Below are 25889 nucleotides of genomic sequence, written 5' to 3' on the forward strand. Positions count from 1 at the left end.
GAAGCTGGGTTCTGGGAAGGTTTGTAAAGTAGAATGTCATCACAGTCAGCCGCCTTGTCACCCCGATCAAAAGTGACCGTGGAAATGAATGTACAACTTTCCCCATCAGCTGAAGTGACATAACTCTTCGAATAGCAAATTGCGAGAGGGGGTATTTAACCTACTTATATAAATGTAATAAAGAAAGAACTGGTACATCTACGTCTAAAAATTCACCTGAAATTAACATGATAATGTTAAAATAATGCCAGATAGATTGGAGGCAATTATCTTATACCTGCTGAGCATACATGTTTTAGGCAGACAATCAGAAAATCATTAAACAATGTTATTTATGTCATTTTTTTCTTTCTAAGATCAGCTTTGGAGGGATTCCTGGACACGTAAAATCAGTGGCATTCCCACAAAAAGACTTTCATGGCTGTTTTGAAAATCTCTACTATAATGGAGTGGATCTCATTGATTTGTCCAAGAAACACACACCACAGATCCTCGTCATGGTAAGAGAGCTACACGTGAGGTCAATGGAGCAGGGAACTACAGCTTGTCTGATGGGCCCAGTCTAGAATGTGCCTCTCCAGAAGGCAGGGAAAGTGCCAGTCATGTATGCCTTTTAGTTCGTTTTTGATTTAATTCACTAAATAATTAACTTGATTTTTAAATTTAACTTTTTAAAATTTTAGTGCCAGTCACTCACACACAGTGTAGTATGAGCTTCAGGTGTTCAGTTCAGCGATTCAGCACTTCCCTGTGTCACTGGGCTCCTCACAAGTGCCCTCCTCCATCCCCACCACTGGCTTCTTAATTTTTACAGGTGTGTGGAAACAGAGGCATGCTTTCGCAAATGTGTCATGGCACATCTGAATAAAGACTTTTAGGGGCAGGGTCTCTGTTGGGATTGATTTCCTCTTACTCCTTTCTCCCATTACTGAACTCCTAGGTCAGTGCCTATCGCTCGCTTGAAGGGCCAGTACTCGAGAGATGAATTTGGATTGGAAAGGAATTTGAGCTTAATTTAATTTGAGGCCAGGAACCTGGGGAGAAGGTGGACTCTTGTGCAAAAGCCAGCTGTCGGGTTTCTGCCTGGCCCAGCGATTTGCAGAGGGGTTAGGAGTGGGTCGGTGAAGGGTCTGCTGCATCTCTCCATCCTGGGCAGGCTCCATGGTGCCAACCACAAACCCTATCTCCGAGTTCAGGGGCTGTGCCCCGGGGGTCTGGTGCCTGTTTCCTGATGTGCAGGAACGCCTCATTGTTCTGCAAAAGGAGGCCAAGACCCACAGATACACAAAGGGAGGTTAGTAAAATCAGTCCTGTGACCTAAGAAAGAAAAAGATTTGCCAGAAAACTTGCTTGACTCTTTGGAAGGCAGATGTGGCTTTGAACAGGCGACTGGGCACGTTAGGGACCTTCTCGTCCCAAGGCCAGGAGTCTGTCTGCTGTGGATCTGGGGACTTAAGTCAGCGAATAAGGAGCAAGTTATCTTGAGGCAGGTGGACCCCTCAGATGGGTTGGGCTGTTGTCAGGCTTTCGTCCCTCCACGCGGCTGCGGGCGTCCCCCTGGGCCAGCGTGTTACTGAGCTAGCGTCTGTCCTTCCACATTTGGTTGCTTAGACTCAAATCCTCTACAATCAGTGCACGCAGCTTTGTGAACGTCGACGCCTCCATATTGAGTGTCGTTTACAGAAATGGGATTGTTTTATGTGAGCTTTTCTCCATCTCTAGTTTCCAACTCAGAGAAACCTGTGGAAATGCTTTTTTTTTTTTTTTTTTAAAGATTTACTTATTTTAGAGAGCATGAAGGAGAGAAAGAGAGAGGACCTCTCAAGCAGACCCCCCACTGAGCTCGGAGCCCCACATGGGACTCGATCCTGGGGCCCTGAGACCATGACCTGAGCCAAAATCAAAAGTCAGTCACTCAGTCAACTGAGCCTCCCAGGTGTCCCAATTTATAAGAGAGTTTTCGGTTTGATGAATTACCCTATGTCATTCACGATCCAGATGTTTTCTCAGATTAACAAATTCTCTATGAAATATAAGATCATGTTATAATATAAATATATATTATATTATATATATTATATTATATTATAATTGTATATATCATATATCATATCTTTTATATTAAATGTTATGGGCCATGTTGAGCATATAAATGCCTTTACTGGTACGTAGCCAATGTCTCGATGTATTTTTTTTTTTAAATAGCTTTGTAGTATTTGGTCTTGCTTTGAAATACTTCTGAAACCCTAGACTCTAGATACAGTCTCAAGGATTTTCCTGTAAAAATTTTTAAGGCAGTTTCATTTATTTATTTACTTTAAAATTGAAAAAAAAAATAAGTCTTTGACTGTCTGGGCTTTACTCTTTGTGTGGATCAGTAGTTATTTTAGGTCTTGTGGGTACCCATTCATGCCTGAGCTGTTTAGTGACCAGACCCAACCTCCACGCACAGGCTTGAATCTTAGCTGTCACCACGTGGTGGCTGTACCTGTGGTCTCAGATCTTTCTGTGGGTCAGTCACTGAGCTCCGCTGCTGTGTTTACCCCATACCAATGCTGTATTGACTTGATTACAGTGCTTTTATGGTATATATTTTGGAGAGGAAGGACAATGTTTGGGCACATATTCCTCTGGAATTTATGAAAATCTAATTTTTTTAAAAAAGAATTTATTTATTTACTTGAGAGAGAGAGGATGCACATGCAGGGGGACAGACAGAGGGAGAGGGAGAAGCAGACTCCCTCTGAGTCCTTGATCCCAGGACCCCGAGATCATGACCTCAGGTGAAGGCAGAGGCTTAACCCACTGAGCCCCCCAGGCACCCCACTTAATTGGAGTTCTTTTAAGAACTTAAAAATAAATTTGCTCCTTGAGCAGCAGACATAATCTAAAGCTCAATGGTGTGTTTTTTAATAAAATAGAATGAAATAAAAGCAACAGGCAGTTGGCGGGTCAGAGGTCAGGCTGGGGAGCGTGTGCTGGTTGACACAGCCCATGGGAGCCTCTAAGAGGTGGACAGCCCGTGCAGGCCAGCCACACCCCTGCTTCAGACGGGCCGAAGCCTAGGGCCTGCCTGAGCCAGATGTTCATGTCCCCTGAGTGATGGGTGTGTAAGTGTTCACACAACCAAGGGGAGTTCAGGAAGGTTCCCAGAGCCACTGTCCGTGATGCTGGGCTTCATGCTGCAAGTAAACAGCCAGTGCCTCGAAGTATAAGAAATCTGTCTCCTCTGCTGTGTCCTGAACCCAGCACAAGGCCTGGGAAAGACGTGTCTCGAGATTCCTTCACCAATGCCCAGAAATGGAGGAGACAAAACTTCCCTAAAAGCCTCAGAAGGAGGTTTGCCCAGCCAGGACACTGTCATGGTTTGAGGGACCTGTCAGGTAAACTTGGATTACAGCTGGATGGGGAAACCTAGTTCTTAGGTCCTTGCTTGCTGGTAGGTTGATAGGAAACTGCACCTCTTGGAAAGCTTGTTGTTCATGAAAGCATCCCTTCTGCCCCTTCCTAAACCCTTTTCCACTGTATTCACAGGGAAATGTGTCCTTCTCGTGCTCACACCCACAAATTGTGCCCGTGACTTTTCTGAGCTCCAGGAGTTACTTGGCTCTGCCGGGCACCGTCGGAGAGGACAAGGTGTCGGTCACTTTCCAATTCCGAACTTGGAACAGGGCAGGGCTGCTGCTGACCACTCAGTTCCAACATGGGCCAGTGGCTCTCGTGCTCGTTCTTAATGATGGAAAACTCAGGCTGAGTCTCTCCCAGCCCGGACACACGGCGAGGGATGTCACAGCAGGTAATAGGTGTTTGCTGTGACCACATGGTCCTTCTGTCACCTCTGCATTAAATGAGTGACTGAATCAGTAAGATAACTTGTAATCCTTCTAGAGGGAACTAGAGTTCTTTTACCTTTGAACTAGGTACCTCCAGGCTGTTGGCGTGTGAGTCAGTGTGAGACCCGAAGTTAGCTGCAGATCACACATACCTCTCAAAAAGTTTAAAAAATAGGGCGCCTGGGTGGCTCAGTGGGTTAAGCCTCTGCCTTCGGCTCAGGTCATGATTGCAGGGTCCTGGGATCGAGCCCCGCATCGGGCTCTCTGCTCAGCAGGGAGCCTGCTTCCCTTCCTCTCTCTCTGCCTGCCTCTCTGCCTACTTGTGATGTCTCTCTGTCAAATAAATAAATAAAATATTTTTAAAAAGTTTAAAAAATAACCTAGTTATCAGCTGATGGTGGGGAGTTGGCAGTCCACGTGAAACACTGGAGAACAGTAGCCTAAGTCGGAGTCCTGACAAAAGAGTTTCCTTATCCAATCTTTGGAGCCTATACGCACACCAATCATAATATTTGAAGTTACGATTTTTCCTAGATTTTCTGTTGATTCAGGAATCCCTGTTTTGGATAAGGCTTCTTATAACTATGGGTGAATGTTCTGCTTGACTTCCAAGAAGGACCCACATTTCTAAACTCCCTTCCAGGGTCATGTTATCCTCGGAGTCTGGGGACTGTTTTGCGTTAGAGTGCTGGTGAAAATGTAAAGCCAGGTGGGTGTCATTCCACGAGTGTTGACTACGGAAGAAACACCTTGCCTAACCCAGGTTACCAGGTCGGGATTGAAAGCCGGGAATGAAACGTAGCTCTTTGTTGCTCTTTATAAATAAAAGAAAAAATATGACCACCAGCATAGGGAATTCCCTTGTGGGCCTCAGCAGATGAGCACAATCAGGGAGTGTCAAGTCAAATTTTGAATATTGCTTCACTCTTGGTTTGTGTAGATTTACAAGTTGCATGCCTTATTAACGAAGAGATGATGTTTTGCTGTTGCTTCACGTGAGTACACACCGTTCTGCCTTCCAACACACTGGGATTAGTTATTTAACTTTTTTTTGAAGGCTGGCACTGAAATATTATAGGAATATTTTATTGACTTGATTTCTTAAGCTTTCAATGGGTAACACATTAATTTTTGGAAACAAACCAGAGGTGCATTTTTCTTGCTGCTTTTTTTAGAAGCATTTGAGGGGTGGTTTTTTGTTTTTTTTTTTTTTGTTTTAAACCTTTGAAATACAGGCCTGCCTCCGAGATACTCAGGTTTGGTTCCAGACCACCCAAATACAACAAATATTGCAATAAAGTGAACCAAATGGATTTTTTTTGGCTTCCCCATGCATATAAAAGTTATGTCTGCAGTATACCATGGTGTGTTAAATGTGCAGGAACTTTATGTCTGGAAAAATAATATATACACCTTAATTTAAAAAAATATTCTATTGCAAGACAGGAAACAACATGTGTTGGAGGGCATGTGGAGAAAGGGGAACCCTCTTATACTGTTGGTGGGAATGCAAGTTGGTGCAGCCTCTTTGGAGAACAGTGTGGAGACTCCTCAAGAAATTAAAAATAGAACTTCCTTATGACCCTGCAATTGCACTACTGGATATTTACCCCAAAGATATTTACCCCAAAGATAGAGATGTAGTGAAAAGAAGGGCCAAACTGTGGAAAGAACAAAGATGCCCTTCAACAGACGAATGGATAAGGAAGATGTGGTCCATATACACTATGGAGTATTATGTCTCCATCAGAAAGGACGAATACCCAACTTTTGTATCAACATGGATGGGACTGGAAGAGATTATGCTGAGTGAAATAAGTCAAGCAGAGAAAGTCAATTATCATATGGTTTCACTTATTTGTGGAGCATAACAAATATCATGGAGGACAAGGGGTGTTAGAGAGGAGAAGGGAGTTGAGGGAAATTGGAAGGGGAGGTGAACCATGAGAGACTATGGACTCTGAAAAACAATCTGAGGGGTTTGAAGTGGTGGGGGTGTGGGAGGTTGGGGTACCAGGTGGTGGGTATTATAGAGGGCACGGGTTGCATAGAGCACTGGGTGTGGTGCAAAAATAATGAATACTGTTATGCTGAAAATAAATAAAAAATAAATTTAAAAAAATACTCTATTGCTAAGAAATGGTGCCGCATGAGCCTTCAGCGAGTTGTAGTCATGGATCACAGATCAGCATCACAAATGTCACAGTGATGAAAAAGTCTGAAGGATTATGACACAGAGGCACAGAATGAGCTGATGCTGTTGGAAAAATGTCCCTGAGAGATGCGCTCCAGGCAGGGGGCCACAAGCCTTCAGCTGGAGAAAGGTGTGTCTGCGTGGTACAGAAAGTGAGGAAGAGGAGACAGATGGTGACTGGTTTTCATTCCAAACCTTGGATGAAGTGCGAAAGCACCTACCAAACCAAGACCCAAAGTTTAAAGGCTGAGTGAGATGTAATCCCGCTGGATGCCAGGAAAGGACACCTGGTCATCATTCACCCTGCTTCCAGCTTTTGGGTCTTTTTTCCAAGTAGTTACCTCACTGTGTTTGTGAAGGCATCTAGAAAGGTCCAGAGTGTACAATCTAGTGTCCGTGTGCTTGTGGAGCTGGGCTAGTGGAGCGTGGTGGGAACAGAAGGTCAGTGAGGGGGAGGGGAGCGTGCATTCCATTTCTGTCGGAAAAGATACAGTCCCCCCTTTCCAGAAGGGCCTTGACTGCCCAGGGCATGTTCTCTGTGATTAGGATGGATTTTACACAAGCTGGTGGGAGGGCTGTGTGAGAGGACTCACCTCCCAGGCCCATTTCCAGAACCACCTCTGGCTGCTAGGGCTGATGGGCTTGAAAAGTGCCACCTGTGTTCTCCCCAAGCCTCAGGTCCTCATCTTTGGAGTGACACTAGTGTGACTGATGGTAGAAGCAATGATGTTGAGCCTACAGACCATGAGCCCAGGGTCTGCTAGTCAGCAGTTACTCCAAAACCTTTAGTTCTCATTATTCCAAAACTAGTTCCAAGACCATCACCCCCCCCCCCCCCAAAGACAGAAGCCTTTGTGGAGCTGGGGGTAGGTGGGAGAATGAGCATCGGGTCCTCAGCACAAAGCAAAACACCCGCGCCTCCCTTCTCCGTCCATCCTCTGACTGTAAGTGCTGCCTGGGAGACAGGCGCTCGTTCTGTCGGCAGTGGGGAGGGTAGAAGACACACAAAAGAAACACAAAGGGTGAGAATTATAATGGGGAGAAACATAATGATCATAAGAGCTGGCATTTCACTTTTAAATGAGAATGTCAAATTTTATTAAAAACAGTCTTTTATTATAGAGGTAAATGGCATCTATTACCCATTCAAGGAGATATTCTGGAGTGTTTTCTGCAAGTTCTCCCAGGAAATAACTCTATGTCCTAGATAGGTGGGTAGATGGGGGGAGGGAGGAGACAGGAGGGAATTTTAACATCAGATTTTATTTGATTTTTTTAAAGATTTTATTTATTTATTTGACACACAGAGAGAGAACACAAGTAGGCAGAGAGGCAGGCAGAGAGAGAGAGGGAAGCAGTCTCCCCGCTGAGCAGAGAGCCCAATATGGGGCTCGATCCCCAGGGCAGAGGCTTAACCCACTGAGGCACCCAGGTGCCCCATTAACATCAGATTTTAAATGGATTATCCTGACAGATAATGTTAGGTAAACTTCAAAATAAATACCGAATGACAAGAGTGGAAGGGACACTCCCAGGTTCTTGTTTGTGGATTCCTTCAGCTCCAGGACTGGAGGATTTCCTTCAGGACCAGTGTCATAATGTAGGTCTTGAGTATCTAACCGTAATCCTCTGGATTCTGTTGTCAACTTTCTTATCATTGCTCATGAACATAACCCATGTGGGGTCCTTGCAACAGTTCTGGATTCACAAATGTGACACAGAAAGTGAGAGATGTGTGTACATGACAAAGAGCTAAAGTCCCTGAAAGGGAGTGCTGGGAAGTACCATCACTCCTATTTCACAGTCTGAGAGGAGCAGAGGCATCACGGTTTTTATAGTAGGGCCTATGACTTCCTGGGTCAGGCCAGAAACATACTCCTGTGCACAGCATCTTGAATCCATGTCAATGTCACTGATGAGAAATGAAGCCAAGGCAAGAAAAAAAGCTGTATTTTCATTTTAAATTGCAGTACCGTTGACATATTAAAGAGAATTGGAGGGACATGGATTTACAGGGTTGATTAGGTTCCATGGGCCAAACTCTGATACTAAATTAAATATGCCTGGTTAACTTTCTACCAGAAACATGGTCCCATATCCCCATGAACTAGAAAATAACTTCTGACCCTTGCAGGTTGACTTCCAAACTTACAGGGCTCTAAGCAGTTGGCACCTTTCTTATTTGCAAGAGGTATAGGCTAATATATTAGGACAATTCCCCAAGACCATCATATTAGAGTCAGGCAGGCTCATTCGCGAGCTTGGGCACAACATCAAAGAAATCAAGAGTCTCACTTTGTTGTTTTCAATGAGCTGAACAGTTTGTTTCTGACCTGTTTCCCTGTTGGGCAAGACAATTTCTAAAGATTCCAATTATTCACTGTGCTCCTTCAGAACAGCAGGTGTCTCTGGGGCCACCACAGTGGCCATGACCTCCCCGTGGAGGGGAGGAGTCCCTTGCCTTTGAACGAATGACTCGCTTTGGCTAATGGAAAATGGGCATAAAGGCAAACACAATTCCCCCATCCAAAGTTAATGTTAATATTTAAAAATATTTCCTACTGGTTTTTGTCCAATTTTAGACAGTGATTGAGTATGCACACACACACCCATACACATCCACATACACTTTAATGTGATGCTTTCTAAACTTTACATTTTTTCTATGAATTTTCATGTTTTAGTAATATTTAAGTTGCTGATACATTTTTCTAAAGAGTTATATTGATATATATGATATATTTTTCTAAAGAGTCTACCAAGATTATATATAGTAATAATACATGAAAGTAGGGACAAGATTTTATTTTTATAAAAACAATTTTGGAAAATCTTATCATTCTTAATATCCTAAAATATTAACAAACTAGAAGAGGGGGAAGTGCGCCCTGTGCCAGGGGACTAGGGTATTTGATCATTTTAAGGTTGTTCAGGATCCTGTTGTGTTAATCCTTTAAAGCCTGAGCACTGGGAGAAACTAAGATTGTGCTGTCCAAGGCAGAATGTTTGGAATGTACACTCTTGATTCTTCCTTTCCCCTTCAATTCAGCTTTCTTCCTTTTCTCTTTTTTTCTTCCTGTACTTTTCTGATTTAACCGAGTGATGAGAAAGTGAAACAGAGTCATTGCCCTGTGCACATATGTCTTAATACTCTTAACTGACCACAGTAATTTTTGCTAGAATATAATTTGTGTTAGAACATGACTGGCCAATCTATGACTGTGGAAGATCAGAGGCAAGGACCCTCTGGAACCACACATTTACTCAATGAGCCTCTCTCCACAGGCAACCCCTTCCTCCTAGATAAACATGACCAGGATACCACATCATCTCATTGTCTGTTAAGAACCCCCCAAGCCCACATCTGTCCCAAGCCTCTCTCTTTCTCTCAGAGAGGCCCAGCTGTCCTCTGTGGTGTGTCTCCATTGCCCAGCCAGCTAAATAACCTGGGGGGTTTCAAGTGAGTTCAAACTTCAGGTGAAGTTTCGTAGGGTGTCTAAGATCATGATTATATTGTTTTCAAGCATGGCTTTGTGTAGCTGCATCTATACGGTTTTTAGCAATCTCTGACCCGATTTTGTTTACTTCCAGGTGCTGGATTAAGTGATGGGCAGTGGCATTCAGTGTCCCTCTCGTTGAAAGGAAATTACCTGAGTGTGATGGTGGATGGTGAGGCAGCCTCTGTGGCTCACTCCCTGCGTGGGCAGATTGATTCAGGGGACACCTATTATTTGGGCGGTAAGTGAAAGGAACTGGTGGTGCTGACAATCAAACCATCTTTGTCTTTCCAGCTCCTGACTTCTGAGACAACCAGCAATTTTAAATGAAGGTTAATACTGAGGAGTGAGCTTTCTCTTTCAGTTTTGTCAATGAGAATGTCAAGCAAAGACAATAAATTTTTCTTAAGGATTTATTTACTTATTTTAGAGAGAGAGAGAGAGCACGAGTGGGAGTGACAGAGGGAGAGGGAGAGAGGATCCCAAGCAGATTCCCATTGAGTGCAGAGCCCAACATGGGCTCTATCTCATGACCTGAGCCGAAACCAAGAATAGGGTGCTTAACCTACTGTGCCACCCAGGCACCCCTGACAAAGGTGGTAAATTATGGCCTAAAACACAAGTCTCTGGGGGGCCTTGAATTTATGGGGGTTTTGAATTTAGCACTTGTTTAGCACTTGTTTTCACTGCAGTCACCTGGAAAGCTTCCAGAATGCTAGGGCCTGTCTCTGTCCCTAGAGATCTGCTTTCTCTGGCTCTGACACCCAGGGAGTGGGCTCTCCAGGTGACTCTGTGCAGGCCACTCTGAGGGTCCTCGCTCTCTGTCTCTTACCTTTTGTGCTTCACTGTAGAGTATTTTGGGGAGGCCAAATAACCCTTAGGATCTTTCCTTCAGGTGTTTTTATGCGACAGTTTCCTTGTTGCACGTGGGCGGTCTACTTTTTGTAAGCCGCTCTCCTCCCTGGGTGGCCCAGGTCCTCTGGTGTGGCCTGGGAGTCACCCATGGCAGCACCACTTTCAAGCCTGTCACAGGTGCAGATGTAACTCCCCTGACTTCCTGAGCCAGAATCTGCATTTCCCCAAGATCCCCAGCTGCTCTGTTGCCCTAAACATTCAGGAAGGGTCCTGTTGCCCACTGTGTACACCTACACCAGAGCAAGAGAGGAACTTAATGGCTACTGACACTCACTCACTACCTCGTGGTGAACTTTACCAAGACAACACCAGGCCATCACCCCAACTGTGGGAGACGGCGGGTTTGCCTGTTGGGTAGAACTTCGACCGAGTCTGTGCAGGATCCATGCGGCCAGGGAGGGGGCTCCTGAGGGTAACAGTGTCCATTCTGAGGCATCCGTGTGAAAAGACTGAGCCACAGGAAGCTTAGGCCTGTCCGTTGTGAGACGTCCGTCTAGTCGTGGCTGGAAGCCGCCCTTGCTCTTACTCCCGTTTCGCGTTTTATGGTTGTTTCTTTCCAAAATAAGTTTGAGGTCATGGTGGAGATAACTTGATAGCCCAAAAGCAAAGTATAAAATCCTCCCAAAGAGTTGACAGTAAGCCCACACAGGGTGTTTAGTCTTCCAAGCCCCCTGAAGCAAGCATCACTATGAGCGTGGAGCGGTGCCAGGAGCGTTAGAACGTTGGATTGCTTGCTCTACCCCCCCGCCCCCGCCAAATACGGTGCACCTCTGACCCAGACACGTTCTTAAACCTGCTTATGACAGGGCGCCTGGGTGGCTCCGTGGGTTAAAGCCTCTGCCTTCGGCTCAGGTCATGATCTCAGGGTCCTGAGATTGAGCCCCACGTTGGGCTCTCTGCTCAGCAGAGAACCTGCTTCCCCCCTCTTTCTGCTTGCTGCTCTGCCTGCTTGTGATCTCTCCCTCTCTCTAAAAAAAAACAAAAAAAAACCAACCTGCTTATGACAGATTTTAGAGCTCTGCGGAGGAGCTGATTCCTTCAAAACCAAATAAAGAATTTACCCAGGGGCTGTAACTTAAAACATAAAAGATTTTGAAGCACTAAAGGGGACAGGAAGAAAAATCCTTGCTGTATTGTTTAATGGTGCAAAATGGAATGCTTGTTATTTTGTATTAAAAAGTAAAAAAAAAAAAAAAAAAAAAAAACTTTCTAAAACCACAGAGTCTTCTCTTATAGTTTCGGGCATGTTCCAAATGTGCAACGCACAGCTGCATGAGAACAAGTACCTTCCATAAATACTTACATGTGATGTGATATGAGGTCATTTTGTAATCCATGTATGCATTTTAAAATACTACTCATGTTTCTTGAAAGAGTGTTTGTGGGCTAACCCCCTAATGTACACAATTAAACACTACAATGCTTTAATGTCTCCCTCTTCTCTAAATTCTCACTCCCCCAGTAAGAATTACCCTGCCCCCCTTTTTACTAATCTTTGATCACCTTTACATATATATATATTTTAATTTTTAATTTTTTAATTTTTTATAAACATATAATATATTTTTATCCCCAGGGGTACAGGTCTGTGAATCGCCAGGTTTACACACATCACAGCACTCACCAAAGCACATACCCTCCCCAATGTCCATAACCCCACCCCCTTCTCCCAACCCACCCTCCCCCCCAGCAACCCTCAGTTTGTTTTGTGAGATTAAGAGTCACTTATGGTTTGTCTCCCTCCCAATCCCATCTTGTTTCATTGATTCTTCTCCTACCCCCTTAACCCCACATGTTGCATCTCCACTTCCTCATATCAGGGAGATCATATGATAGTTGTCTTTCTCCGATTGACATGGCAACGAGGATGGAACTAGAGCTTATGCTTATTGAAATAAGTCAATCGGAGAAACACCTTTTTATATTTTAATCAATGTGTAGCACCATGTCTGTTTCACATGTGAGCATATGACTCAGTGTTTGTATACATTAGAAAATAATCCCACAATAACTAGTTAATATCACCACCATACATAGTTATAATTTTTCTTGTCATGAAAATTTTATGGCCTACTTTCATAGTAACTTTTAAATAGACAATAAGGTATTATTAGCTGTAATAACTATGCAGTACGTTGCATCCTTATGACTTATTTATTTTACAACTGAAAGTTTGTAATTTTTAATGTATTGCTTTTCTTTAGAACCTATATCCACGTAGGTGACTTCACACAGTAGTGTTTTGTGTTGCCTTGCTTTTCAGTTTATGCATAGGGCCCTAACGTGTGCCTTCTTCTGGGTTCTTTTTATTGTTATTGCTGTCACTGTTATAGATTAATTTTGGAGATCCAACCCTGGCAGTACTTATAGGTAAGTTAATTAATTTTTACCGCCCTGTGGTTTGGATGTGTATGACACCATGTTTCACTTATTAAATCTGTTGTCCCGTTTTACTATTGAGCAACAACTTGATGGTGCCCATTTTTTTGCTATTATAAAAGATGTGATAAATATCCTATAGCTGCCAAGAATCATCTTGCCAGTGATTTTAAAATTTTCCTATGTACAAACTATCAAGCTTTCCTAATATGCATAATCAATTCAATGAAACAACCTTTGGTTGTTTCCAGCCTTTGGTCTATGAAAGGACCTTAGAGATTTGGAGGCAATGTATTGAAAAAAAAAAGCATAATAGGCTTTTCTTATGTGTTTTCATAAAATTGTGTTGATGTGCAGAAAAACTGTCTCGTTAGTATAGTTTCTAATAACAAATTGTGTCTCTAAGATAAGTGGAATTACAAAGTTTAAACATCCCATGAGAGAGTATAACGACTTTTCTTCATTACCAGTTTGCTATTTTTTGGTTTTGATTAAAATTTGGCACTGAATGGCAAAAGTAGTGTAAGATCTTGCAGTCACAGCACATTATCTATAACTAATGTGTAAATTCAGAATGACTTGTACGTACTCCGCTGTAAACACCCACTTGATTCCTACAGAGCAATTCCAGGCACTGATTCAAACCAACATATTCAACTTTCCTTCTTATACCAACATAACAGCATCTTTTTTACCTGGAGAAGGAATTTACACTTTCCAACCAACCCAGCTAATGCCATCACCAAGCTGGAGCAAACACTCAAAACCAAAACACCCCAATTTACTGATGTTAAATAAGAAGATGACCATTGTTTCTTGTGAAGGAAAAGCAGGAGAGGCAGGTCTAGGACCAGTGAACATGCAGCCCGATTCTCAGTCGATGTGCTGTGTTCAAAGCTGTATGTGCACGGGAAGAATTCCTTGTTCAGAGCCCCTCATCTGTATGGTGTGTTGGACTCCCCAGCTCTGTTCTGGGGAAAGGGGGGGCAGGTCAGCTTCAAATTGAGTGGGAACTTTGAGATCCAAAGATGTCAATGCCAGAGATGTTTTATCCAGCCCCAAGAATGGTGTATGCCAGCGTCTCTTTAATTATATTCCAGTCCATTGGGACCGGAATATGCATTGTGATAACAGGGAAATCCACTTTATCCAGTCCATGCTCCGTAGCAGTATGCGGTATTCATGGCAGCCAGTGCCCCATGTTCCGAGACCCTCCTTAGCCCGCTCTCTTGACAGAGGCTCAGTGGCACGTCCCTGCTCACCATGTGGTCAGTGACTCTTTGTTGTCATGCTTTCCCATTAGAGCAGACTAGGGCATCTTCCTATTACAGTTAGGGTGGCCATATCATTTATTGTCCAAACCAGGATGCTTTAGCAAATGGAGGGGATGATCTCGATAATTATGACAGGACGGCGCGCATAAAGCAGGGCTCTGTGTCTCTTTCCGTGACAAAGTTCCTCTCGCAGATTCGTAGCCTTCTTGCAAGTGGTGCGGATTCCCCTTTTCCCTTTTATATTTCTCCTGTGTGAGTTTTGTAAATTGTTCTTCTGACAACAGTTTCGCTCTACCCTACCATCCACAGAGTTCAGTGTCTGCCAGGGAGGGTAGTGGGAAGCTGCTGCCCTCTGGATTCCTTTTGTGGAATCGTGGTGCTGTCCACACATGCCCTGCAGATCTGGGAAACATCAAATTACGCTCTGAATCTCTCCAGGGTCCTTGTGTGTGTGAGACCTTAGCAGACCAGGGAACAATGACGGCTGTAACGAGGTCTCACCTCGTGACCCATTCTGGGGTTGTGACATCCAGTGACAATTTCTCTGTCTTCCTCAGAGGCATTATGGTTTGCAACTGTAGAAGATAACCTGAGGTGGATTCAAATTTTTAAGGGTGTTTTGGAGCAAAACCTGATCAGAATCACACAACACCAAAGTAAGAAGTTGTCAGGAGTGCTCCGTGGGAAGGAGTCGGGGAAGGGCTCCCAGAGAGGAGAGGCGGCAGCAAAAAGAGGAATTACTGATCGGCACTGGCTGAAATCGGGGGTGGCTGTCTGGGTCCGCTGTCCGTAGGTTCTGGTTTCAGAGCCTTGACGAGCCACACGAAGCCACCCAGAAATCAAACTCATTTACAGCCTCAGACTCTGGTTTGCTGTCTTGGGCCACTAAAGCTTTTGGTGAGTCATCGTGGTCTGATGGCCTTTTTTCTTCATTAATTTAACAGTAATTTACAGCAAGCCAATTAGTGAATGCAGCAGAACTTGTAAAAATTTACTATTATTGAAAACAGCTAAAGCTCATTTCTTCTTGCATAGGGTGCTCCAGGATGCTAACTTTTCTCCGTTATTCTCAGGGCCATATTGTTGAGATACTTGTTAAGTGTGTGTGTGAGTGTGTGTGTGTGTGTGTGTGTGTGTGTGTGTGTGTGAAAAGGTATTTGACTAAAATGCCTCATTCAGAAACAGTTGGAAACGTAAGTCATTTACACTGTCGTTAGATGTCTCTGACCGTGTATGGTCAAACCTTGTTTTAACTGTGACGATGTGCTTACACATGCACGCCCAGAGTAGGAATGTCACATACATAATTATTTCTCAAGCATTTTAAGTTTCGTAGGTCCTAGTAGGCCTGTGATTTTTTCTTTCTGATTTTGTTATCCCATGGCCTTTACTTCATATAGTTTAATATCATGCTGAAAGGACTAATTTCTTTGGACGGTTTCAAAAGAGAAATTAAACTCAGCTTAGGCCTTGACTCTACTGGTAGAGTCTACTTCGGCTCATCTGTCCACCAGCCTGGCTTGAATTGTTATTTCTGTGCTTTACCAAAACCAGTAGCGTCTGTTCTCAGCCATGAGGAAGCGTCATCTTCAGGCGTCTGCGAGGAGGCGGCGGCGAACTCGCACGTACAGAATACTGACGGCTGTTGACTTTCTTCTTTGTGTGTCTCCATGTTCATTCAGGCTGTCCTGACAGCAGCTCTGGCCCTGGATGCGGAGGTCCCCTGGCCGGGTTTCAGGGCTGCCTGAGGCTCATCTCCATTGGCGACAAGGCGGTGGACCCCATCACAGTACAGCAGGGGTCGCTGGGGACTTTCCGTGACCTCCAGATAGACACCTGTGGCCTCACTGACAGGTAAAGCTGTCCCAGGTCATTTTGGCATTCCTGATGTCAAAATTTTTGGATAGTGGGTTAAGAACAAATGAGCCACTGAGGGAGAGCACCTCCTTCTAGCCCCTTCTCCTTCCTGATAGCCAACCCATGTGGAAACCTATAATTAATTAAAAACTAGAAAATGACCCTGCTTAATTTCAAACTGTTGCTCCTTTCAGATGGTGTCTTCTTAGAAGATGCACTGTCGTGAGTTTTCCTTGTGTGTGTCCCCAAGCCACTTAGTTTTTACAGAATCCTGTTCGTGGTGCCATAATTGTTGATGAGTGTAAATACTGATGAGTAAAAATACTTCTAAAAATTCTTTCACGGCACAAAACAGATTAGAATATTCTAGAAAGATGATGAATCATTGAGGACCAGGAGGTTGAAAGCCACATGTGGTCATCGGGATTCACCCCATGTTCCCTTCTCTATGTAGAAAATGAAAAGTAACTCTTCCCCTAGAAGGGTCTCAGCCTCAGGGATTCCTAATCACACAAACACAAGGAGGAATGGAGGGAACCCAGTTACCACACACTGAGCATGGTACCAGTCAGTGAGGACATAGTGGTGGACGAGTGCAAGGGGACAAGACACAAACTTCCCGCTCTAAAATAAGTAAGTGTGGAGATGTAGCAAGCTGCATGATGACTGTAGTGAATACTGTCGTGCATATTTGAAAGTCACGGAGGATCTTGAAAGTCCTCATCGCAAGAAAGAACTTTTTGTGACTGTGTGTGGTGCTGGATGTTAGTGAGGCTTATCGTGGTGATCACGTCACAAGATACACAAATATTGACTCATTCTATTGCACACCTGAAACTAACATAATGTTTTAAGTCAATTATACCTCAATTTAAAAAAAGAAAAAGAAAGAAAACCCCCAAAACCATAGGACATTAAAATCACGAAGTCTTGCAACTTTATTCAAACTGTCTTGTTTGTCACACTCTTTGACTTTTCAGGTTTTCTAGCTAAAAGGGATGGCTTAGCTTGATGACATTAAATTTTTCTGTGCCCGGTATGTCTGCCCTTCCTGAAGTGGGACTGCCTTATGTTCCTGTCGAATAAGCGAGCACACTCCAGACACCCTCCCACATCCGTGTGTGGCCAACCTCTTCCAAGTTCATGCTGTACAAGGTGCTTTGTGCAGTAGATCTGTTCCCAGTTTAATGACACTAGTTGGAATCCCATGTTGTGTCCAATAAAGTACAAGTTGTGTTGCAATTTGGCAGTGTGTTAGAAAACCATAAGTTCCAGTAACTTGAAATATTAACTCATAAGAAGTTGCTTTCCTTAATGCAGATGTTCATGGGTATAGTTATATTCTGTTCATTTGTAGGGGCAAAAGGAGAGTCAAAGAATTAGGCAAAAACTTTGAATCCTAATTCTCAGATTATGAAATGTATGCTGGCATAGGAACTGGCTTTGTCTGTAAGTTATAGCTTCTGCTAACTCTGGAATCCTAAATCTTAGTATTGGGAGGGGGTTCAGAAACCCTCACTTGGAGGTAGGGTATAGCCCTCGCCGATGAGAATGGCTGTCAGTGGCTCAGCAGGGTCAGGGGTCAGGTTGTTGTTCAGTCATGGAGCTCGTGAAGCTCACAGGAACTTACTTCAGTGCCCTGGGAATTCCTGCACAAAGCATGATGCAATCATATTGTTTCTCTTACATAAGAAATGCATGTTGAGCCTTTGTGCAGAAAGGTCGTTACCCAGAAACATACAAAAATCCCCAAAACAAAAAACCAACAACAAAGTATGAGTGAGGTATGCTTTTGTGTGTGTGTGTGTGTGTGTGTGTGTGTGTGTATGTGTGACCAAAATAGAAAGATTTCCCATATCACACCTAAAAATGGTTGTTAGAACATACTAGCAATGGATGGGGACCTCTGGGATCTGGGATGCTAAGTTACCTTCTCTGCTCAAAGCAGAAACTGAGGTTCATGGCAACCCCGTACGTGGGCCTGAAAAGAGCCATCGGCACTTTGGCTGATGTAGCCAATAATTGTAAATTTTTATGGTTTTCATGGTTTAACATCAGAAAACATGTCCTTACTCTGCACTGTTAGAAACGTTCACTCTTCCTTGGTGCTTCAGGCCACACCTCCACCTCCATGTTCAATGTACCACAAAGTAGATTCACGTGGAAATACGACTGAGCAACCTTCCATGCCAGGCTCTTGCCGGCACTTGCTCCGTGCTGACCCCGGCCACCCATCAGCCTGCACCTTGCTTGTCCAGAGCCAGTCATGCTGTGCTCAGGTGAAGCTGAGATTTATGATTGAAATGCAGGCAATTTTGTAACTCTTATCTGTCGGGCAAAGGAGTTAATAATTCATGATATATAACAGCATTCCTGGCCCAATGGCACAGCAGGTTATGAAAAGATGTTTGAAACCGGCTGGGGATATAGGAGACCTTCCTGAGCTGCACAAGGACTTATGCATATGGTGCTCTGTGCACCCCAGGCTCCCATGACACTGGGAGAGCTGTGGGTTCTTGGGGACAAGGCTTCAGAAACGAGGTTATCGTGGTGAGGGACCGTGTCTTACAGCAATCATGTTTTGGACATTAGGATTTCATGTCCTATAACTCAGGTTACACAGTCCTTTCCAGATTTCTTTTAGGATCACAGGAATGCCACCTTGAACATCTCTAGGCACGGACTGTACTGATGCGGCCGCTTTGCCCACCTCTGCGGACTTTGGCCAGCATTCATCTTCTAGATGCTAAATACAACATCACGTGCTCTACATGTTGTTTTTTAGAGATCAGTAGACTGAAGTGGAAGTTCTGGGGTGGGGGTTGTGGAGACATGTGGGACAGGTGCCTAATTTGTGCCAGGACAAGGCAGGGCTATCAGAGAGGAGGGAGAGACACCTACCCTGGGGTTGTAGGTGGGTATGTCAGTTGAGTGAGAGGCTGGAAATCCAGCAATGGTAAAGCCATGAGCCCAAGCTAAAGTTCCACCATGAGTCTGCCTGTTTGAACATGGCTGCTGTAGAAATTGGGTGTCTGAGGACAAGCAGGAGGGATGGTGATAGATGGGGTTGCTTGGCTGGGAAGGGGCTACACCACAGAGGCCTGGTGGCTAGCTCAAAATCCAGACGCTGATCTAAGGCTCTCCAGGAAGTCACTGAGGGATCTGTGCTAGGAAGCCACTTGCACAGCTAAGCAATACTGCCAACGGGGGAAGATGGTTTGGGTGTGGGCCACAGAGAGAGGGTGTGCGGCCTGGAAGCCAGGTAAGGGGCTGCCTACTCATGGGAGAAGGAATAATAGCCTGAGGTAAGGAAAAGAAAAATGTAGATGATGTACACAGTGTGTGGTGAACAGAAGCACAAGCTGATGAGTGTGTGCTATGGGGGGATGGAGAGGGAAAGGTCAGGATGACCCTCGGGTTCTGGCTTGGACAGCTGGATAAGAGGTTGCATCATCACTCAGTGGAACACTGAAGAAGAAGCATGATGTTTGGAGGTACAGAGTCAAGAGGCTTAAATCTGAAGATATTTTGGGAATAATAGAAGTACAAAATCCTAAAGTTGAGAAGAATTTCAAGCATGACATCTATTGAAGTTTCCATCTCAAAGCAGGGATCTCTTTCTCACCATAAAGAAGAGAATCCTGCTTCTGTTCCATATTTCAGGAATGAGACCCTTGCCCATTCACCAAATGCTTCATCAATGTCCTCTTTTCCACCCAGATTTCTACCACAAATCTTCATATTTCCTGCTCTAAGTTTAGGCACAATTTATCTCCATAATCCAACAAGTACTCAGTGAATTCCTTTCATTGGCTCTCCTCTAGGCTAACATCTGTTCTCTTAACAATTGTTTAGAGGTCAAGGCATTAAGCACTATCTCAATCCTGATTGCCCTCCTCTGCACCAACTGTGGCCAACATCTTCCCTAAATACAGAAGGGACCTGGTCCATGCATGATATGTAGGATTTGTAACCTCCTTTCCCAAAGAAACTGGTGCAGGCTAAGCTCAATTCATCTGTGTGTAAGCATCACCAGCATGCTGGACTTGCGGTTTCCACCAATCACAAACCTGGGAGTGTGCCGCCATTTTAGTTTTCTTACTACAGCTGGTGCCTCTCTCTGGTTTTCCTTGTGCATACTGGTTCCTACCAAGAAAGCTGGAGGTTTGGGGTAAGGAAGCTGACCTCATGTGTGTAGAGTCAAGGAAACTGTCCTAAATAGGCCAAGGACATGGGACAACAGTCACCAAGGGAAGGGCCCAGATGCAAACAGACCTGCTCTATAATCATTGGAGGTGAAGAGATGTTCTTCCATTTTCCCAAGAAGCTCACCTTCTAATTCTTGGATGGAATCAGGTGTCCCCACTCAAATGCCAGCAGACCTAGCAGGAGAGAGTTTATGTGTGTCCTTTGAAAGACATTGGGCTCATTTACAGCACTTCCTCCCAAATAGCAAAGGAGTGCCAACTGCATATAGAGTAGAAGGAACCCATTCTTTTGGGTTCCATTCCTTTGACTCCTTGAGAGAAATAGGCATTGAGCTCCAGAGGATAACAAGTACTTAAGTAAGTTCCTGCAGATGTATAAAGCTTTTGAAGGACTATATCGAGAGCTTTAACTGTGTAACAAGAGAGGCCATGTGACTTGTCAGGACCCAAGTAATCTGCCTTTAAATTGATGTCGGTCTTCATTTCTACATCATTGACAAAGTTGTGATGCCTAACATTCCTTTGTGAGGATATTAACAATTTTTTTTTACCCATTCCTCATTTGATGGACATGTAGGTTGTTTCTACTTTTTGACTCTTATGAATAATGCTAATATAAACATGAATGTACAGGTTTTTGTGGAGACCTGTGTTTTTGGTTCTCTTGGGCAGATACCTAGGAGTGGAATTGCTGGGTCAGGGGTGAATCTGTGTGTAACTGCTTGAGGAACTTCCAGATTGCTTTCCAAAGTACCATTTTATATTCCCAGCAGTGATGTAGAATGGTCCAAATCCTCCTCGTCCCTGCCTGTCCTTGTTATGATGTCTTTTTGATGAGAACCATTCCAGTGGGTGAAAAGTGGCATCTCATTGTGGTTTTGATTTGAGCTTTCCTAATCATTAATGATGTCGAGCATGATTACATACATGTATTTTCCATCTGGACATCTTTCGTAAGACATCTGTTCATGATTACATACATGTATTTTCTGTCTGGCCATCTTTTGTAAAGCATCTGTTTAGATCTTTTGACTCTTTGGACCCAGTTTTTAGTTGGTTGCTCATTGCCCTTATTGTTGGATTTTTAAAAAGTTTTATCTATATTTTGGATATCCATCCTGTGTCAAATATGGATTTTGCAAAGACAGTCTTCAAGTCTGTGGCCTCTATTCTCATTCCCTTAAGTTTTAAATTTTAATGAAGCCTGAATTATCAATTTTTTCTTTCATAGACCATATCTGAAAAGTCATTGCCATGCCCAAGGTCAGCTAGATTTTTCTCCTGTGTTCTCTTCTGGGAGTTTAACAGTTTGGTATTTTACAATTAAGTCTATGATCTAAGTTGAGTTAACTTTAAGTTCTTTTAATCTGTAATTGAAAAGCAGTTTACATATTGTATTAGTTTTAGGTGTACAATAGAGTGAGTCAGCCGTTACATGCACTATGAAACACTCACCCTGAATGGTGTCGTTGCCACATGTCACCACACAAACTTATTACAATATTATTGACTATATTCCCTATGCTGTATTTTTCATCCCTGGCATTTATTTTATAACTGGAAGTCTGTACCTCTCAATCCCATTCACATATTTTGCCCTTCTCCCCTCCCCCATCACCTGGCAACCACTAGTTTGTTCTCATATTTATGAGTCTGTTTCTCTTTTTAATTGTCTTTTGTTTGCTCATTTGTTTGGTTTGTTCAGATTCAACATTCAAATGAAATCATACGGTATTTGTCTTTCTCCATCTGACTTATTTCACTGAGCATAATACCTTCTAGGTCCATTCGTGTTCCATCGAATAGCAAGGTTTCATCTCTTTTATGGCCGAGGAGTCTACTGTTGTGTGTTTATATACCACATCTTCCTTGTCCACCCATCTGTTATGACTACTCAGGTTGCTTCCATGTCTTGACTATTGTAAATAATACTTGCAATAAACATAGGATGCATGTATCCTTTGGAATTCATGTTTTTGTTTTTCTTGGATAAATATCCAGAAGTGGAATTACTGGATCATATGTGATTTCTATTCTGACTTTTTTGGGGAACTTCATACTGTTTTCGTAATTGATGCACCAGTTTACATTCCCACCAACAGTGCACAAAGCTTCCCTTTCCACCACATTCTCCCTAACACTTGCTATTTCCTGTCTCTTTGATACTAACCATTCTGAGCAGAGTGAGATGAGATGTCATCGTGGTTCTGATCTGCCTTTCCCTCATGATGAGTCATGAGCATCTTTTCATGTGTCTGTTGGCCATCTGGATGGCCTCTTGGGAAAACATCTGTCCAGATTCGGTGCTCATTTTTTAATTTGTTATTTATTTTTCTGATGTTGTGTTATATGCACTGTATATATTTTGGTTATTAGGCTCTTATCAGATATATCATTTGCAAATATCCTCTCTCATTCCAAAGGTTGCATTTCTGTTTTTTGATGGGGCAAAACTTTCTGAGTTTGAGGTAGGCCCTGTTGGTATCATGTTTCACTGTAGCAGGTTAGCCCTAAGACACAAATTTTCTGACTGAATGTGGGGAAAAGCCAGTGTATCTGTTTTTTTGCAGATGTTTGCCCAGCTACTGTGAGCACGGGGGCAAATGCTCCCAGTCCTGGGACACCTTCAGCTGTGACTGTGCATACACTGGATACACAGGTGCAACCTGCCATTCCTGTAAGCATCACACCTCAATTTCTGTGCAGTTTCTTTTCCTTTCCGTGATTTGGTATATATGTGTCTGTATCTGTGCAACCATGTGGTGGAAAACAACAAAACCAGTAGGTATTTTAGAGACTAATTTGTGTCTGGCTTGGTTATGTATTTTAGAGGTGGGGAGGAGCCAGAGGAGAGGGAGAGAGAGAATCCCAGCCCTGTATGGAGCCTGACATCAGACTCGATCTCATGAACCTGAGATCATGACCTGAGTTGAAATCAGGAGTCACACACTTAAATAACTGAACCACCCAGGTGCCCTTATCTGGTTTATTTTTAATCAGTTTTATTTCCTAGTGATGTTACGACAGCTTACAGAAATCCATAGTATCAAATAGGACAGAAAAAATTAAATAAAATAGGAGGCAAAGGAAGATAGTATAGGAAGATAAAATATAACAAATAGTGAAAAAACAAGCCCCCCCCCATACAAAAAGAAATCTAGATGGCATAGTGGTATTACTTGTTCTGTTCCTTGGGTTGGACTCAACTTTGGTTCCCAAGTCCTGTCTGCCAAAGAGGACGAAGTACTGATGTTCAGTATTTATAAAATCACACAGGGAGAGTCTCTAGAGGAGGATAGGATGGGACATACCATGGGGGGTTTCTAGATGTCAACCAGAAGCCAGGCAAACATTCAGGTCCCTTGCAATCTTGATGCTTTTTGATAATGGTAGTGGTTTACACATTGGGGACTTACCGCATGCCTGTGGGACCCTCACTCTGTCTAGTTCTGCACGTTTCAACTCCTTTAGAGTTGCCCTGGAAGGTAAGTGCTTTATTTTCCACACTGCATGCTTGAGGAAAGAAAGAGGTCAGCTCCTTTGACCGTGGTGACACCACTGCCAGTGAGGGCTCTCGACCACCTCTCCATCCCATTTCTTCCACCTTGAATACCAGGCTCTTTCCTGAATAATTATTTTCTAAATTTCACAGGTAAGCACACTTTATTGACCCCTAATTCATTAGTACTAGAAGCTCACGACAGAGCCCTGAGATCCTCACTGCTTTCTAATTACTAGCTTTTGTTGTCTGTGTTTTTATTTTACTTTTTCCTTTTTTGGTATATCAGTGACATTTCTTTTTTTTTTAATTAATTTATTTTTATTCCAATTCCATTCATTAACATGTAGTGTATTATTAGTTTCAGAGGGAGAGGTCAGTGATTCATCCATCTCCTAGTGCCCATTCCATCCCATGCCCTCCTTAAAGCCCATCACCCAGTGACCCTATCCCCCTACCCCTTCCCCTCCAACAACCTTGTTTGTTTTCATAAGGATCTCTTATGGTTTGTCTCCCTCTCTGATTGCATCTTATTTTATATTTCCTTCCCTTCCCTTATGCTCCTCTGTTTTGTTTCTTAAATTCCAATTTTGAGTGAGATCACATGATGGTTGTCTATCTCTGATTGACTTACTTCACTGAGCATAATACCCTCTAGTTCCATCCATGTTGTTGCACATGGCAAGATGTCATCCGTTCTGATGGCTGAGTAACATTCCATTGTATTTTCACACCACATCTTCTTTGTCCATTCATCTGTCAGTGGACGTCTGGGCTCTTTCCCTGATTTGAATATGGTGGACTTTGCTGCTATAAACTTTGGGGTGCACGTACCCCTTTGGATCACGACATTTGTATCTTCCAAGGCAAACACACAGTAGTGGAATTGCTGGGTCATAGGATAACTCTATTTTCAACTTTTTGAGGAACCTCTGTACTATTTTCATGAGTGGCTGCCACCATTTCTGAGTCCCTCCTTTTGTAGCATGTCTTCCTTCTCTGGGCCTTTAGAGAGACAGCATGACATGAAAATTCACCGAGCAAAAGCATGGATTGTCCCATATCTAACCTTAAGTGAACTGAACCCCAAGGAAGCAGGCATCATTGTTGGGATGAGAAGGCCCAGTCCCCAGCCCAGGGGGTTCTGCAGATGAGCCAGGAGGCTCTGAAGACAAAGGGAGGTCACTCAACCCCCTAAAATCCCATAAGTTCAACCAGAGCAATTCTATCTGCATCTCTATTTATTATTATGGTGCCAGGTGAGAACTTGCCAAGGCAACTACTTGGAAGGAGCTGGCATCTGGGCAGTCTGAGGCTGAGTGACTGGTCTAGAGTTGCAGCTAGGAATGGGGTATGTCTCCCCATCACATCAAGCAAGGTGTCCTACACAGACTTAATGACTAAGGCACAGTTGCTAAAGCATTATCAGTAACTATGATTTAAACATCGCTCCAAACAGCTCTGATTGAAAAAGTCCCAAGTGTTATAAAAAACGGTCTTTCACTTGTGGCCTTCATAATTTGATTTGGTCGAATGACTGAACTGACTTTACTTTGATTCTCTGTCTACCGAAGTGGAGGTTGGATAATTCCAAAGCCACAGGAAGGGATCAGAGACCATGAGATTTTGGTGTAAATGTCCAGTGAATGTGTCTGCATTCACATGTACAGCAGGTGTCTCCCTAGTGTTTCCCTCTCTGCTTCTGGTCCCCAGGCAGGCCCAGCCCCAACCCAAACGTAACCATCATTAGCACTTTGAGTCTGTCCCTCTGGACACTCTCCTAGGCAGTTACGAGCATATTTATGTATTTGCAGAAACACAAACATGAGTGGGCAAACTGTCAGCATGTCTGGGAAAGTAATCTGTGTTGTCTCTGTGGTCATGAGTGGATGGTGGTGCTAGGTGTGTGACAGATGGAGGCCAATTTAATTTGACACACTGATACTCAGCCATAATTTATAAAAGAATGCCATATTTTGCAAAATCCTTGGGCAGGCAGACATGACTTTGATCTTCTTCTGTGAGAAAGGAGAAAATCCCTCTGCCCTGGCTGCCCCGCTTCTCCCAGATTCTCTTCACTCTTCAAAAGAGGCAGAGATTTAAAAGGTAGATAATTCCGTGAGCTTAGAATTGTGTTTGTTCTCCACCCACGCTCGGACCCCTCTGTCCCTGCTAGGATCACTCCACTCTGTGGCTCTGGCCTGGCCACTTGCAGGTCTGTGTTCATGGATGC

The 25889-nt window shown here is 43.6% G+C and overlaps 1 protein-coding gene across 3 annotated transcripts in view; it reads left to right on the forward strand.

Annotated features, from left to right (window-relative positions):
• The window catches only part of LOC116570531 (contactin-associated protein-like 3), a 163156-nt gene that overhangs the window by 82445 nt on the left and 54822 nt on the right, over positions 1 to 25889 (forward strand). The window contains exons 7-11 of one of the 3 annotated variants that reach the window (XM_032307716.1): positions 357 to 500; positions 3535 to 3796; positions 9619 to 9765; positions 15775 to 15946; positions 22728 to 22834. In XM_032307716.1, coding sequence (XP_032163607.1) covers positions 357 to 500; positions 3535 to 3796; positions 9619 to 9765; positions 15775 to 15946; positions 22728 to 22834 — 832 coding nt within the window. Of the gene's footprint in view, positions 1 to 356; positions 501 to 3534; positions 3797 to 9618; positions 9766 to 15774; positions 15947 to 22727; positions 22835 to 25889 lie in introns of those variants that run through there. The other 2 variants (XM_032307718.1, XM_032307719.1) reach the window with 2 other exon arrangements.

Source organism: Mustela erminea, chromosome 12 (genome assembly GCF_009829155.1).
Source record: "Mustela erminea isolate mMusErm1 chromosome 12, mMusErm1.Pri, whole genome shotgun sequence".
NCBI classification, from domain to species: Eukaryota; Metazoa; Chordata; class Mammalia; order Carnivora; family Mustelidae; genus Mustela; species Mustela erminea.